This window comes from Scatophagus argus, chromosome 2, assembly GCF_020382885.2.
Source record: "Scatophagus argus isolate fScaArg1 chromosome 2, fScaArg1.pri, whole genome shotgun sequence".
NCBI lineage: Eukaryota > Metazoa > Chordata > Actinopteri > Scatophagidae > Scatophagus > Scatophagus argus.
Window position 1 is genome coordinate 7374438 of NC_058494.1, and position 13985 is coordinate 7388422.

General features: G+C 41.8%; 1 protein-coding gene across 2 annotated transcripts; it reads right to left on the bottom strand.

Annotated features, from left to right (window-relative positions):
- Positions 1-2: 2 nt before the first annotated feature.
- Positions 3-13486, bottom strand: micall1a (MICAL-like 1a). Of its 2 annotated transcripts, none has more exons than XM_046404571.1 (16): positions 13344-13486; positions 10338-10386; positions 8327-8468; positions 7996-8090; positions 6629-6777; positions 5682-6259; positions 5526-5586; positions 4897-5327; positions 3341-3684; positions 3121-3255; positions 2870-2996; positions 2615-2705; positions 2073-2146; positions 1742-1856; positions 1588-1634; positions 3-1466 (listed from the first exon to the last, which is right to left on the bottom strand). In XM_046404571.1, exons 1-16 carry the CDS (start codon positions 13484-13486, stop codon positions 1333-1335), a joined length of 2715 nt encoding a protein of 904 aa, XP_046260527.1. In that variant the 3' UTR covers positions 3-1332. The 2 variants fall into 2 exon arrangements, with proteins under 2 accessions (XP_046260527.1, XP_046260517.1); XM_046404561.1 differs by having other exon boundaries at positions 3341-3726.
- Positions 13487-13985: the final 499 nt, after the last annotated feature.

Genomic DNA, 13985 nt, shown 5'->3' on the forward strand with positions numbered 1-13985 from the left:
GCTACTTGCAATAAGTTATTTTATTCCTCTACCTTCCAATGTCAGTATATTTCATAATCCTGCTGCTGTTTCAGGACAATGTAATAGCTAACCAAAATGTGACTCTACAGAAGCCCTTGGTTTCAGCTGGACAGGAGGACAGGCACAGAACAGAAACACACACAACAAAGATAACCATTTAAAATGGTGAACAGGTGAACAATCTATGGGAACAAAATGAGTAAACATACTGACATTTATATTAGCTCAAACACATGAGACTCATCCACTATGGCACTCATACAAACAATATTAACATGTTTTAAGGCAAAAAATGGAAACATACACAAAGGCATAGTAAAATATAAATTAATGATTGCATATTCAGAGTTTCCCAATGGTTAAAACTGTTTAAAACTGGTATTTTGCTACAGTTAATAGAATACTGAGTGACTGTCTTTTGTAATATACATTATTGCATGTAGGACCTTTGATAACACAATACATTTTCTAACAGAATTTCAATCAGAAATTTATATAACACTCTCCTCCAGACCTCACATTTACACCCTTACAGTATCTATGTTCATCCTAAATGTCTGTGATGATATGCATTTACACAAATGACAACAAACTATCACTCTCTCACAAGAAATTAAAAACAAGGAAACCACAAACTGTCATAACATAGCAGCTAAAAGAGCTTGGGAATCCATTGTTGACTGATTGTTTCGAGGATAGATGTTGCAAAATTTAAAGCAGAGTTCATCTAAAAAAAAAAAAAAAAAAAAAAAAATTCCTTTCACTAGTACCACAGGGTCAAACCAAACACATCCTGAAACCATCTCAGGTATCAATCTACTGAACTTTGGAATCAAAACACAGAGAAGACGGGTATCCAAGGAGTGTAAGTCTGGAGCAGAGTGAAAACATGTTAAAAACTCATAGCTATCAGGAATCAGTTGGCATCCAAAAGCTTCATTCAAAATGAACTGACTAAACACAGCTTTGTTGAGCCTTGATGAAAGCCTACAGAGTCTCTGTGCAATGCAAGGACAACAAAGGAACATACAACAAATCAATGCGATAATTTAGAAACCTACACTACTCCTCACTAGTTTGAAAGGTCAGAGAGTTCACATGTCAGCTCTTAAAGCGGTTGGGTTTTTACACTTTAAAACACAACTCAAAATAGTCAGAGAAGTAAAATGTGAGCAGGGACCATTAATGGCACGGTCAAAGAAGACTTTGTCATCTCCTTGACCTGATGCACTTCTTTCCTCACATCCTGTTTTCATTTTCCTTAGTCTGGTTAAAATTGTCTAAATCCTCTTGGAGGAGAATCTGTCCTTTCTATGGCGTTTTCTCCTTGCGGGGACTCTTGCCTGGTTCACCTTTATGGCTCAGCCTCTTGAGCACTTTTATGGGTTTGAACTTTGCTCCTTTTTTCTTCTGATGCTGCTCACCCTCTTGATCCTTGTGGAAGTCTGAGGATGAAACCAATGAAAATTACATTAAAATTCACAAAGGCGAGAGATGTGACTTCAATATTTTGCTTCCTGAACACCCTAAAGAATCTTTAACCTGCTAAAATTAAATTCATCCTACCTTTTTTCTTCAGCATGGCACCAATAAGTTCATCCTCCTCCTCTTCCCTGTGACAGAGTGACTGTTAGATTTTTGTTTGTTGCAAAGTATCGCTGGTCAATAACTGTCTCAGTTTACAGATCACACACACAGTTCACTGCCAGTCACTGATTACCTCTGTCTGTCCTGGTCCATGCTGTTCACAATTTGGTTGCGCTGATCAATGATAGTAACAAGCTCAGCCATTAACTCCTGCTCCCGACTCTTGTCCTCCTCCGTCCAGTCTTTCTCTGAGAGTGAGAGAGTCATCTGTTGATCAGTGTTGAACTGGACCCATGTATATTGTTTGGTTATGGATAAAAAGATTTTAAAAAAGCACTGGTTCTTTGATGATATAATTTGTGTTTTTGGTTGCAGTAATGTGCTGTGTAACCTGAGTCAGGCGTTACACACAGACAATGAATTTGACTCTTTAAGCTTTGTGAATGTGGTAAAGCCAAACACACCTGGTTTGTTGAGAAGACACCTCAGCTCATACTCCACGTCAGCTTGCCTCTCTTCCAGGTTCTGCTGCTTCGCTCTGCAGTGAGGAACATTCACACAGTAATTACACACTGATAACCTCCAATTTACTGCTGTACATAATGTGTTTATGTAAAACCATAATGAGCCTCAATAAAGGAAGGCTGCCTATAACATCTCATCTTCTGTAAATGACTGGTCATGTTTGACTGTTTGGCCCCAGACTCTGGTAAAAAAAAATAAACAAATAAATGAATAAAAAAATCTTGAAATGCAGAAACTTGACTCATAAGTCTGAATAAGCCTGCTATTACTGAGCACAACTCACATTAAAGCCCCTTTCACACCTGCATTGTTAGGGTGAAAATTTCCAGACATCATCCACAAGAGCTGTGTGTGTGAATGCAAATATCCAAACGATGTTGTGTGCCCACATGAGTGAGCAGGAGACTCTGGACAATGAGCAGACCTGATTCTCTGGACACTGTCCAGGCCTGACTGGCACCGAGTCTAATGTTTTACTTACGTGTAGACTAGCTCAGCTTCTCGTCGTACTAAAAGGTGTTTCTCATGGATGAGAGTGAACCACTCCACCAACAGGTGCTCCTCATCCTCATCTGAAAACACAAAAGAAGAACGTAAAGACATATTTATCATGTTTCTGTTGTGGTGTTGCTGTATTGTTCTCTCAGGTAAAGTCATATTGCTTTTTCTCCTCTGTTTTTTTGTGATAATTTTTTCTACACTTTCGTGATGCATTACAGTTCATATAATGTGTTACCATTAGGGTTGTCTCTCAACTTCTTCTCCAGCTCCACTCCCCTCTGCTCCAGCTCATCCAGCTCCTTTTCCAGCTGACTCATTTCCCCGTGGATGTCCTCTACCGGGATGTACTGGTCTGACTGAACCTGGATGGATGTTTGGATCATTTGAATACTTCCATATGTGTTTGACGTAGAAATGGAAATATCCGTTTTATGCATTTTTTTCAGTGCTGAAATGTAAAATGTACATTTCCTTTAGGTTTTGTACCTTGCGTTTGATCAGAGGGAAGCCGTGCCCGGGGGCAGGGGGCCTGGCAGGACGAGGCCCTTTTGGTGGTCTGGTTTTGGATTTAGCAGGGGAGGGAGAGGCTTTCCTGTTGAATGGGTTCTCCTTACAGATGCGCTAAAATAAGAATGAGTATGCAGCTGGAATATGATGTGCAAGATATATTGTTTTATATTTCTTTATTTGAGGGTGGGCCTATTACCTTATTGTGTGACTGGATGGCTCCTGAGGCCAATGGGCTGGGAGTTGTTGGCGGTCGTGGTGGAGGGGCTCCGGCTCCTTTGGTCTCTAAGTTGCGACTGGTCTGTGGAGTGGCTGGAGCTGAGGTGGCATTTGATGGCATTGGAGAAGGGTAGGGGCTTTGGGAGGGGTGAACCAGATGCTCGGAGGAGGAAGGAGAGGTCGCAGAGTCGCATGGTGAACAGATGGAAGGCTCTGAGACACTTTTGGTGAAGGTGTGTTGCTGGTCGCTGCTGGCAGCACCACCCAATGAGGGCTGGGAGGAGCTGTGGTCTGAGCCAGAAGACAGACTGTCTGTGCTAAGAGCTGGAGAGGGAGAGCAAGAGGAGGGCTGAGAGTGAGGAAGAACTGAATAAGAAAGAAGGTTTAGTAAAAAACAAACAGCAAAGACAGGAGAAATGAAAAAGGAATCAAAGCAGTTGGGACAGAGTGAAGTGGAGAGAGGATGGGGAAAAGAACAAAAATCATTAACATCTATGTACATCACACTCTCTGTACTCCAATTCAACTTATATTTTAAATTCAAGATGTCTGAATCCGGTTTAAGAGTCGGAGCCCTTTACCTCTGTAAAATGTAAGTCAACGTTTGAAGGGACCGGTGTAGTACAAAAGAGAAAGTAAAGCTGATAAGCTGATTCAAGGTGTGACTTTTGCATTTGTGGTGTTGTTGTCTCTAAACAAGGAAGGAAGTGGTACTGTCACTGAAGCTGAATGTCTATCACAGAGCTGAAAAAACTGAGCCAAAATAATGTCTTAAGTATCAACTGGACTCACCAGACAAGAATGACCTGGTTGACCTAAGAAGACTAATGTAGTGGATGAAAAAAAGATTGTTACCCAGCACAACGGGTCAAAAACACTCTACAGGATGTGGCTGACTAATTGTAGAGTTGTCAAAACACCAAGTGCCTCACCTCAGAGTGTTAGCACATAATGCAGAGCCTCAAGAATACAGAGGCAAGATTACACTTTGCAAAACCAGTACAGTTAAAAAAAAAAAAGGAAAAAAAAAAAAGAAAAAAAAAATCTGGCTTGCTGTAGACCAAGGTTAGTGATCCAAAAATTAAGCTAAACTTCATGTTGACCTTCATTTGTCCACGTACATTTGATTCAATCAATTGAAAATATGTTTGAAAATGGCAAAACACTTTTACAAGACATATCAAGAAAGGCAGCACTGAAACTCGTAGTTTCATAGATTATTTCGTAGTACCCGCCTACTCAAATTCTGCCAGTAAGAGAACTGTGTTCTCATAAATGTCCAAATACTGCTCTTTATTAACATGAAGGGAATTACAGCAAGAGCAAACTCTGTGCACAAATTGTTACCAAACCACCTGAAGGGCAATTTTATATGGGCATGTATGTGTTCCAGCTTTACAGACCTGCAGGTGAGGTGATATCACAATAAGTGCTAGAGTGAAATGTATAGTCTTTATAAAATGACAACCAGCTAGATACAACACGATGACAGCGCAAGTCGAAAACTTCAGTGCTGATTGAACTGATTTTGGGTACCTGTGGGCGGCTGTGGAGCACGAGGTGCCCGTCGCTTCTTCCTCGTGGTGCTCCCCGGGCTGGCAGAGCGGGACGAGCTTCCTCCACTAGGGGGAGTGTCCGCACCTGTCGCATCTGCTGCCCGAGTGATGCTGTACCATGGGTGACTTGCCACAACTGTGGGTGGAATTGCACTTCCTTCACTCCCCTCCTGTTCCTCTGCCACTGTATTTTCGTCATCATCATCATCATCCTCCTCGTCAAATGGGTTGGAGGGTGGAGGGGGTGTGCTGGGTCTGGAGCCCTCCCCTTTGAGAGAGGACAGAGAACCTGTATTGGGAGGTGTTGCCAGTCCAACAGGGGGAGGGGCAGGAGCTTTCTTCTTCTTGGATTCTGACTGGACCAGGGCGAGCCAAGGTGGGTCTTTGGGTTTATGGGTGCCACTGGATAGGCTAGACAGTGACATACACAGACAGGGATGGGGGGTGGTCACAGAGGGGAAGACAACAAAACACAGTCAAATGGATGCATGAAGGGGAAAACATGTACAGGACATGCTGTGAAGGGAGAGAGACTGTGATGATATGATTAAGGAAGATGAAAGAGTGGCAATGGACAGAAAAAGAGGTTTTGAACAGGAGAACACCTACCTTCCAGGGGACTGTGATCTTTCTCGAGGTTTGGGAGGAGTCGGAGGCTTCTGGTTTTCACCTATGATTTTAAGGAAAATGTGAGGATGAATATCAAGAGATCCTGTTTTCATCTATAATCATCTATATTCTGCAGTGAGAAGGCACCGACTGTACCGTCTGCAGTACGGAGTAGCCGAACTCGAGGGGCAGGGCGAGGAGGCGGAGTCGGTTCAGAAACCCTGCGGGGTGCTGGTACCGGCCGACTGGCACCTTCATGATGAGTGACAGGTGTAGAAGGGAGGTCCCCATTAGCTGTTAATATGGCAGGTGTTTTAATATCTTCCTCCTTCTCTTCCTCTTCATCGCTCTCATCAAAAGGATTGGGAGGAGAACATGATCGTGGTGTCTCCTCTGTCTCTACACCGCCATCCATGTCTTTTGCTTTTTCCAAAGAGTCTGCTTTATTTGCTGTAACTACAGTGAGTGAGACAGGGTCATTGGAAGGCATGTCGGTATCATTTGTTTGGCTTACTGGAGGAGTCTCTGCCTGGTCTCTCTCAGGTGACACATGAGGAACCGGGCTACGACCAATTCTTGCGGACTGAACTACCACTGGTCTCTCGCTGAGATCTGGCCTGCCGTTCTGATTGGCCGAAATGTGCTTTGTAAGGTGATGTGTACAGACCAACGCCCCAGAGTTGCTTCTTGATCTGTAGGATCCAGGAAGCAAAGTGCTGTGACACTCTGTGCACCTGAGACAACAACGACACAGGAGGACAGTGAGGGAGATTGTCATTGACATTTTTTTCAGAAACAGCCATGCAATGTATTGACAGTCAGCAGTTAGATCTCTATATAGTTGTTCTCATTGTTAGTGACGGATGCAGAGACATGACATACACTGACAATGCAAACCAAGCATTTCATGCTGCGGCTAGTTCACATTACAAGGACAAACTGGTGAAATACTGACCATGTAATTAATGTCATAATGGAAAAAGGATCATTTATATTCTGACTTCTTTTATAAAAACAATTTGAGTTTACAAACTCAAAAGAACACATGTTTTCATTGCACTGCAGACACAGGTAGACATAGTAGGCGTAGCTGCAGTATTTACCTGAAGCAGTTGCGATGGTAGAGCTTGCCATCCACCAGAAACCTCTGCACCAGGTGGACGTGCTTCTGGCAGGCGGCGCAGGTGCTGCTGAGCGTGCTGCACCTGACTGCCACAAGCCCTTCTACACCTGTCTGCACGGGCTGGCTCAGCTAGTGAAAGCGACCAGGACGTAGTTCACAGGGAGGTGACAGGGAGGAGACAGGGGAAGGGGGGGAAGATGGAGAGTAATGGGGAGGGGGGGAGATCAAACACGGAGTCAGGATTTCAGGATGTGGATCGTTCATTCTGTTAAGCTAACTACATCTACTGTTCATGGATTCACATGGTTTTCTTTTTCAGTGTAAAACAACATTTGATTGATACAAAAAAAAATCTGTCATGATGAAAAAGGTTTTATTAGTAACAAAATCCAAACAGCCTGGGTTAGTGCCCAAGGGAGTCACATATTGGGGATATGATTGATATTTAAGATTGGTATTTTGTGTTGAGGCATTTGATTTTCTTTTTGGCTTTTTATTTGTGTTGAGTAAAAAAGGGAGTTAGCAGCAGCATTTTCAAAACTTGGCACACACTGTTAAGATAGTTTCTATTGTTAGTCTTGTATATTACACAAGATGGTTAGAAAAGACTGACCTAACTGTTTGGCTTGCACCTCCTAACCCACCCCTAACCCCATTCTACTGCCTAGGCTCAGGACCTGCGAGTGGAAGGGGGATCAGATGTGAGGAGGAAGAAGAGCAGGAAGAGGAGGGAGTGGCATGGATTTCCATCTGAAGAGGGAGGGGTGGGGTGAGAGTTGAGGAGGAACATGCCAGTACATAGGAGTATGGGGATGGAGGAAAGAAGTTGACGGCGTTGCGAAAGAAAAGAGAGACAGGATACAGAGGCTGTCTTTACAGACTCTACCTCTGTCACTTTGCTTTTTCCCTGCTGTGCAACACAAAGCCCACACAAGGAAGTAGTAATTACAGAGTACTTATGTGGATATTGTACATTGTTGTACTGCACGGACAGGATAGGATTTGTATTGTACAGATATGATGACCTAATGCCTCCAAACAGAACATGCAGTATTATACTTTAATAATCCAAGGCTTCAAATAAACCAGTATATGACCAAAAAAACATGAAGGATTCAGTGTGCATATCCAAGCATCCAAAAGACACTATAAACTAAACATTTCTTTAAAAAATACAGCTGTTAACATGCAGCTTCAGCAGAAAATTGTGCAAAAATAATGTTGTTCTTTCAGTTTTTACAGGTATTATTTGTGGCCTTTTGTAAAAAACAATATGATATCAACACATGCACAAGGTAATTCCTGTTTGTCTCTACACCTTCTCCAGGTGCCAAGTCTTGTTCTCACCTCAGCCACTTTGTCTTCCAAAGGGGTTGGGGGTCTTTTCTGAGCTAGCTCGTGGTGACCAGCAGTACTGTGTCTTTTCATGCAAGGGGGGTTTGCTGTGGAAAAGGAAGCATTCAGTCAATGATATAAAGTAATTATGTAAGCTGCTGTCACACCCACAGGTTATACAGGTTGCTCCTTATAACTGGATCACAAAAATTCTTATTTTCCATAAATCAATATCATCAAGTAAAAAAAAAAACAAAAATCATGAACAACATTAATCTTAAAGGATTATATGTCTTTTATGTTTCTGTTTTAAGTGAAATCCAAGTGAATTTACTGTCCATACCTTGAGACTTGTTGTTGAAGAAGTTGTAGTACTGGGAGACGTATGTGATGATGCTGAGACGGTCAGGCACTTTCATGGACACCATGTCTTCTGGGTCCAACAGGGCAGGAATCCCCAGCTGTGTCTCTGCCACTTCAAATGCCTACAATGTAGCAAAGACAGAAAAGGGAGGCAGACGTCGTAGATGAGTAAACTGCATGCAGTGTGTTTACATGCATACCAATAATAAATTATAATAATTACTGCCAATTATTTACAAAGGCGGTTATCTGACACGTATCATTTGTCGTCTATTCCCTATTATTATTATTTAAACTGATGGTGGCGTTTTGGTCTGTTTTCCCTCGGTGTTTGGGACTATTATGGCGTGAATATATCTATGGTATCAAGTGGCAGCAATGGAAACTGTTGACAGTGAGGTCAGCGGATCAGCCTGAGAAACCTGGACAGACTTTATGGAAAATGCTGTTAGCTATCAAATATTAGTCTGTTTCGAGCTGCACAAACAAAAGTCTCTTGACCTTCATTGTTCTGGTCTGGCATAAGAAATCACAGAGACTCATACCTGATATGATAAAACCAAAACTATGAGCATGGCTCGATGCCATGAAGGGTGAAAATATGTTTAGTTCAGGAAGTTGAGTGCCGATTAAAATGTTTTACTTAAACTGAACCCTTAATCTGAGTATTTGCAGAAATTGAGTTATTTGCCTCAGTGAAAAACACAAAGAAAACTGACAGAATAATGTTCTCAAAAGCTTGGCAAAGTTCATCAATCAGCACATACTTGATGCCTTGAATAATCCAGCCTGCTGCCAAACCCTCAATCATTTGCTTATGATATAATGTTTTGTCCGTTGAGGATCACCATCAGTCTAATGAAAAATTCCAATACGACCGGTTAAGATTACATAACACGGACACAGTTGCTGGCAGTCACGCAACGTTGAAATATCCAGCCAATGAATGCAGCACGTGGGCAAAGTGGAACTGAACCCAAATCAATCAAAATGCCACTCTGCTGTCTCTGTGGAAAATGCCAATATTGCTTTAGCTTGGAAATGTCTTTTGAAACTATTGATGTTTCATTTTCTCTTTCTACAGTATGCAGTGCTGTAAATTCTAACATTTCTGCTACAAGGTGTATTCAGCTCAATAACTCAATTCTCTCTGTATTTCATGATGATATTGTACCACTATAATGTTGGTAAAATGCATTGGTAGAGACACTAAATGTTAAAACTAAATAACCAGCATAGCTATCTTGCCCTGTATTCCTGCACAGACACACATAATGGAGAAAAGTTAAGGTAATATTACTCAAGTTGATGACAACTCATTACGTTACCGTAAGTGCAATACAAACTTTCTAGCAAAAGAGTAAATTATGAACGCAACTGGTCTAAAACTAAGGAGGACCAGATATCAGTACCAGCACTGTGTGCAGGTCGTTATTATAAAAAGAAAAAAGAAAAACCCAATTTTGAGCACCTAGGGCTTTTTTTTCTTTTTGCAGAGATATTGAAAGAGTTACCGAATATTGTATTTATAATCTGGTATCGTGACAACCTTAAGTTAAACACTAGATTTACTTCCAAAAAAGAGCTTACTGGTGCTACCATCAACTAGCTTCCCTGAAAGCTGTTGGATAAAAAGAATGTAAACAGCAGCAAAAAGCTGCCAAAGCTTAGGTCAGACTGAAAATGAGGAGACTCCCAGTTTATCCGTCAGTGTTCTGCTGGCTTCCACTCAGTGTGGAAAAACCCGACGAGGGGAAATATGATTTTAAAAGTTCTTTGCTGGTTTCAATCCTTTGACTTATAATAAGCTGCAAATTCAGCACTTTTGCACTTGAAATCCTCTTTTCGTTGTCTCTGGAACTTTTCTTATGATCCTGAATGCTCTTTTCCCCACATGCAGTCAAATACACTGAAGTCACTCCCATTATGGTTGCATGCAATCATAAGACTTAATAATTTTATGGCTGACTTTGAAGGTAAAATGGACTCACCAGTCGATTGTTTTCGTAGACATTCTCTTTAGATAGTGAGTCAAAGTCTCTGGAATGACAACACAGAAAAATATGTTAAAATTCAAAACAAGATATGGCTGAGAATGCAGGCCATCAGTGTACAGTTATGTAGCCAGCAACAACTGCAAACCATAGCTTCTCTTTATATAAGGACCATAAAGAAGTACTGCTTCTCTTTATATAAGGACCATAAAGAAGTACTGTAACTGTCAAAGCCTCACAGACACAGGACAGTGCTGTGTTTAGCTTGCTGACCTATTTCCACATATGTTATGAACCATCAAAAAGCTATTATTGGCTTGACAGCATGACAGGCAGCAATGCTGAGCAGTTAGCACTATTGGTCCTAAACCACACGTAAATGACGCCTGATGTGAAAAACTGCCAGGACAAAAGGGAAGAAGCGGCTGCATCAAACAGGAGTGATGGGCTCATAATTACAAGGTCCTGCTTTGAAATGCCTGGAGCAGGGAACTAAAACCAGACCTCTCAGCAGTAAACATCCGCAGTAAACATAAAAGTGGAAAATGTCTGAGGTGTTCTGGGGTAAAAGTGTGGTTGTGTGCATAAGCAAGCATATGCTGACACAAGTGCGTAGTAGTACAATAACAGTATGGTGGAAAAAAACACCATGACCCTGGTGAGAGCTTGTGGAGACCATGCGGAACTCTCAAGAAGGCAAAACCTTGTGAATGAGCTCCGTGTTGGAGCCACACAAAGTGAGCTCTGTTCTCTCTAATCTAGTTCCCATGGTCACAAACACACTGTGCAGCAACTCAAACGTCAAGATCGTGTCAAAACATGTCCACTAAGTCAGATATACCAACACAACCAGCAACTTACAAAAACAAACAAACAAACAAACAGGAAAGAAAAGCAACGCCCAAACTGCCGTGAGTAGCTTTTGACACTCAAAGAACAGACAGCGCCAGCAGACACTGCCATGGATGATGAAGCACAGTGTGTGATCCGAATTGCAAACCTAATCCACTGTGACTCACAGTCTCACTCTGAGGTTTATTTTGGGAAAGGGACTGCTGGGACTGCTGAAGATGTGCATGCGCATGTGTGTACACATGTGTACACATTATCTGACATTCAAGAACCACACGATCAAAACCTGTGTGAACTGGTACATCTCTGACATCTGATTCTGTCTGACAGAATAGTTTGTAATGGAGGGTGATGTCATAACAATCACAAATTAAGCCTATGCATACATCATAATCAGTAGATTTAGTAGAGGAGAGGGTAAGACAAAACAAGTGAATTATGGAGACAAACTTCAACACAGGGAGGATATAGAAAAATATAAAAAGTAAAACTAAGCAGAAGACGTGGCTGCTATATTGCAAGATAAAGCTTGAACTAGAGCTGCATATTTGAAAACAATTTAATCATAATACAGCTTTTACTGTACTGTCACAGGAACACTGGTTAACTGGGCCATGATGATGATTTTTTGCAGTCATTTCCAGTCCCTCTCCAGTGGGTTGAGTGACAGACTTGGCTGAAATTCCAGATGAGGTCATTTGCTGTACTAACGTCTTTCCTGTACTTCAGTGGGATGTACGTGGATGAGAATACATTGCCTGCAGAGTGCAGAGCAGCTCTACAATGGCCTGGCCTAACACTAGAGCTAAATCCAGTTTGACAGGCGAAGGTCTCAGCTGCAGATTAGTCTGACGGACTGTCTGTCTGGATCAGAGCAAGTTCGGTTGGGCCACTGCAGCTTTACAGAGGGCTGCACGGGAAGGCACGCTGGGACACAAATCGTAGAGGCAGAGCTCAAAAGATGGCTTTTTAGGATTCATACTCACTCTTTTACTGCTGTGCTTTGTTTGCACATATGTTCCACTTCAGTGACTGGTTTCAGTCAGTGAATGCTTGCTCTACTACCATCCAAGCATAGTCCAATTTGCTCACAAATGCCTGGACCACCTGCAAGGTTAGCAGCATGAGCAAGGTGCTTATTGTCCAAAATCATTCCATCACACCACAGTTTTTCTTCCAGGACAAAGGAGGGACATTACATTACTGGATGCTTTAACACAGTCCTCCTAAAACAACATGGATTGCTGACATGTTTCAAATGGAATCAAACCACAAATGCTGGTGTTGTCAACAGTGTGCACTACCCAGTCAGCTACACAGAGCTGCATTATGCTACACAGGACCAGTGCTTTTCCACAGAGGCGCATGTCCAATGCGTGTCATATGAAGGTCAGAGATTCTGTGTCTATTTAAGATCACAATGAAAGTAATGGCGATTTTTTCAAATCAAACTATTTACCAATTTTGATAAACAGATTCTACAAACATATTTGTAACAAACACACAATGACCCCTGCTGTAAGTACTGAGAGGCTGATCATCACTGAATAAAACATGCATCATCTTGTGGTGTGTTAGAGCAAAGGCTTGTCAAATTCACTTGTCAACTGTAAGCTAAAAAGGCAGTATGATATTTTCCACTTTTGGTCTCTATCAAAAGAATAGCAAGTCATCATTTCCTCAATTCTTCCTCCTCATCAAGTCACATGGACACTGCCTATCTCTTTTGCGGTAGTTTCTGTACTGTAAGTGAGGGTGTAGAATTCAGAAGAGGGGTGTGTTGTTACAGACAGGGCATGACTTGTCAGCTTGAGTTAATTACAGCACACTGGCCGCTCACTCCTGGCATTTGGAGTTATGACAAAACATACACAAACATTATGTATTGTTGACAAACATAAATAGTTATCTAATCACTGCATCATATCAAGTTAGAAAGCTATTATGTAGTTTTCTACTTAAAATGTGTTCAAAAAGAAAAACAAAATCTAATCTTTGTTGACATGAGCCTTATATAATTGTGTTTTGACCAAATCCCATTTATCCTGACGCTACTGTTAACCTGAACCATTGTAACCTGTTCTCTCATACGTACATGCACATTATCTTGGTTAGTATCAATGTCACACAGTTAAACTTCAGGTTACTTACATCAGTTCTGGTCTGTAACGATGTATTATGGCACAAAACGCCAAACCGTCCCGAAAGGACGTTGACATGTCCTTTATTTCCACATCGTTGTAATTTTCACACTGTGTCCGACACCACTCCTGGAGAGCCTTGAGAGATCCCATGGTACTAACGTATTATCGTAGAAATCAAAGTACTCTTGTTAGATATAGTCGAGCGTTTTTTTGTCCCAAGCGTGACAGGAGACGACACAATGTCTTTTCTCCAGTCATAAACGAGTCATCAGCAGCGTTTCGGCTAAGGGACGAGCCAGGCAACACCCGATACTCCAATACGATACATTCATTAACAGCCAGTGAGTCACGTTAAACACTAGCATGTCTTGCTAGATGCTAGCGCTAGCCAACTTTTGCAACAACAAAATGCATTTTGCCCCAACTTTATCTCCTGTACCGAGTTATTCAGATAACGATAAATGCATCTAAACTGGAACTTTGACCAGATCCACTGGGTTAAAAACACGGCTGCTATCCAGAGCTGATAACGATACCTTGACAACAAAGTTCTTGACTAGTCAACTTAGGTTAGCTAGCTGGCTAAAGTGGGCACGTTAGTCTGCTGCTAGCCTAGATGGCAGCTTTGCGTCTTTGAGAGCGCTGGCAA

Bases quoted from the DNA above. Each gene is read 5' to 3' on its own strand.
- micall1a (XM_046404561.1), bottom strand. From the start codon at position 13,486: ATGGGATCTCTCAAGGCTCTCCAGGAGTGGTGTCGGACACAGTGTGAA. The intron at 5,328-5,525 runs GTAGGTGTTCTC...GTCACTGTCTAG, and splicing joins AGATCACAGTCCCCTGGAAG to CCTATCCAGTGGCACCCATA. The intron at 2,997-3,120 runs GTACAAAACCTA...ACATCCATCCAG, and splicing joins TCCCTCTGATCAAACGCAAG to GTTCAGTCAGACCAGTACAT.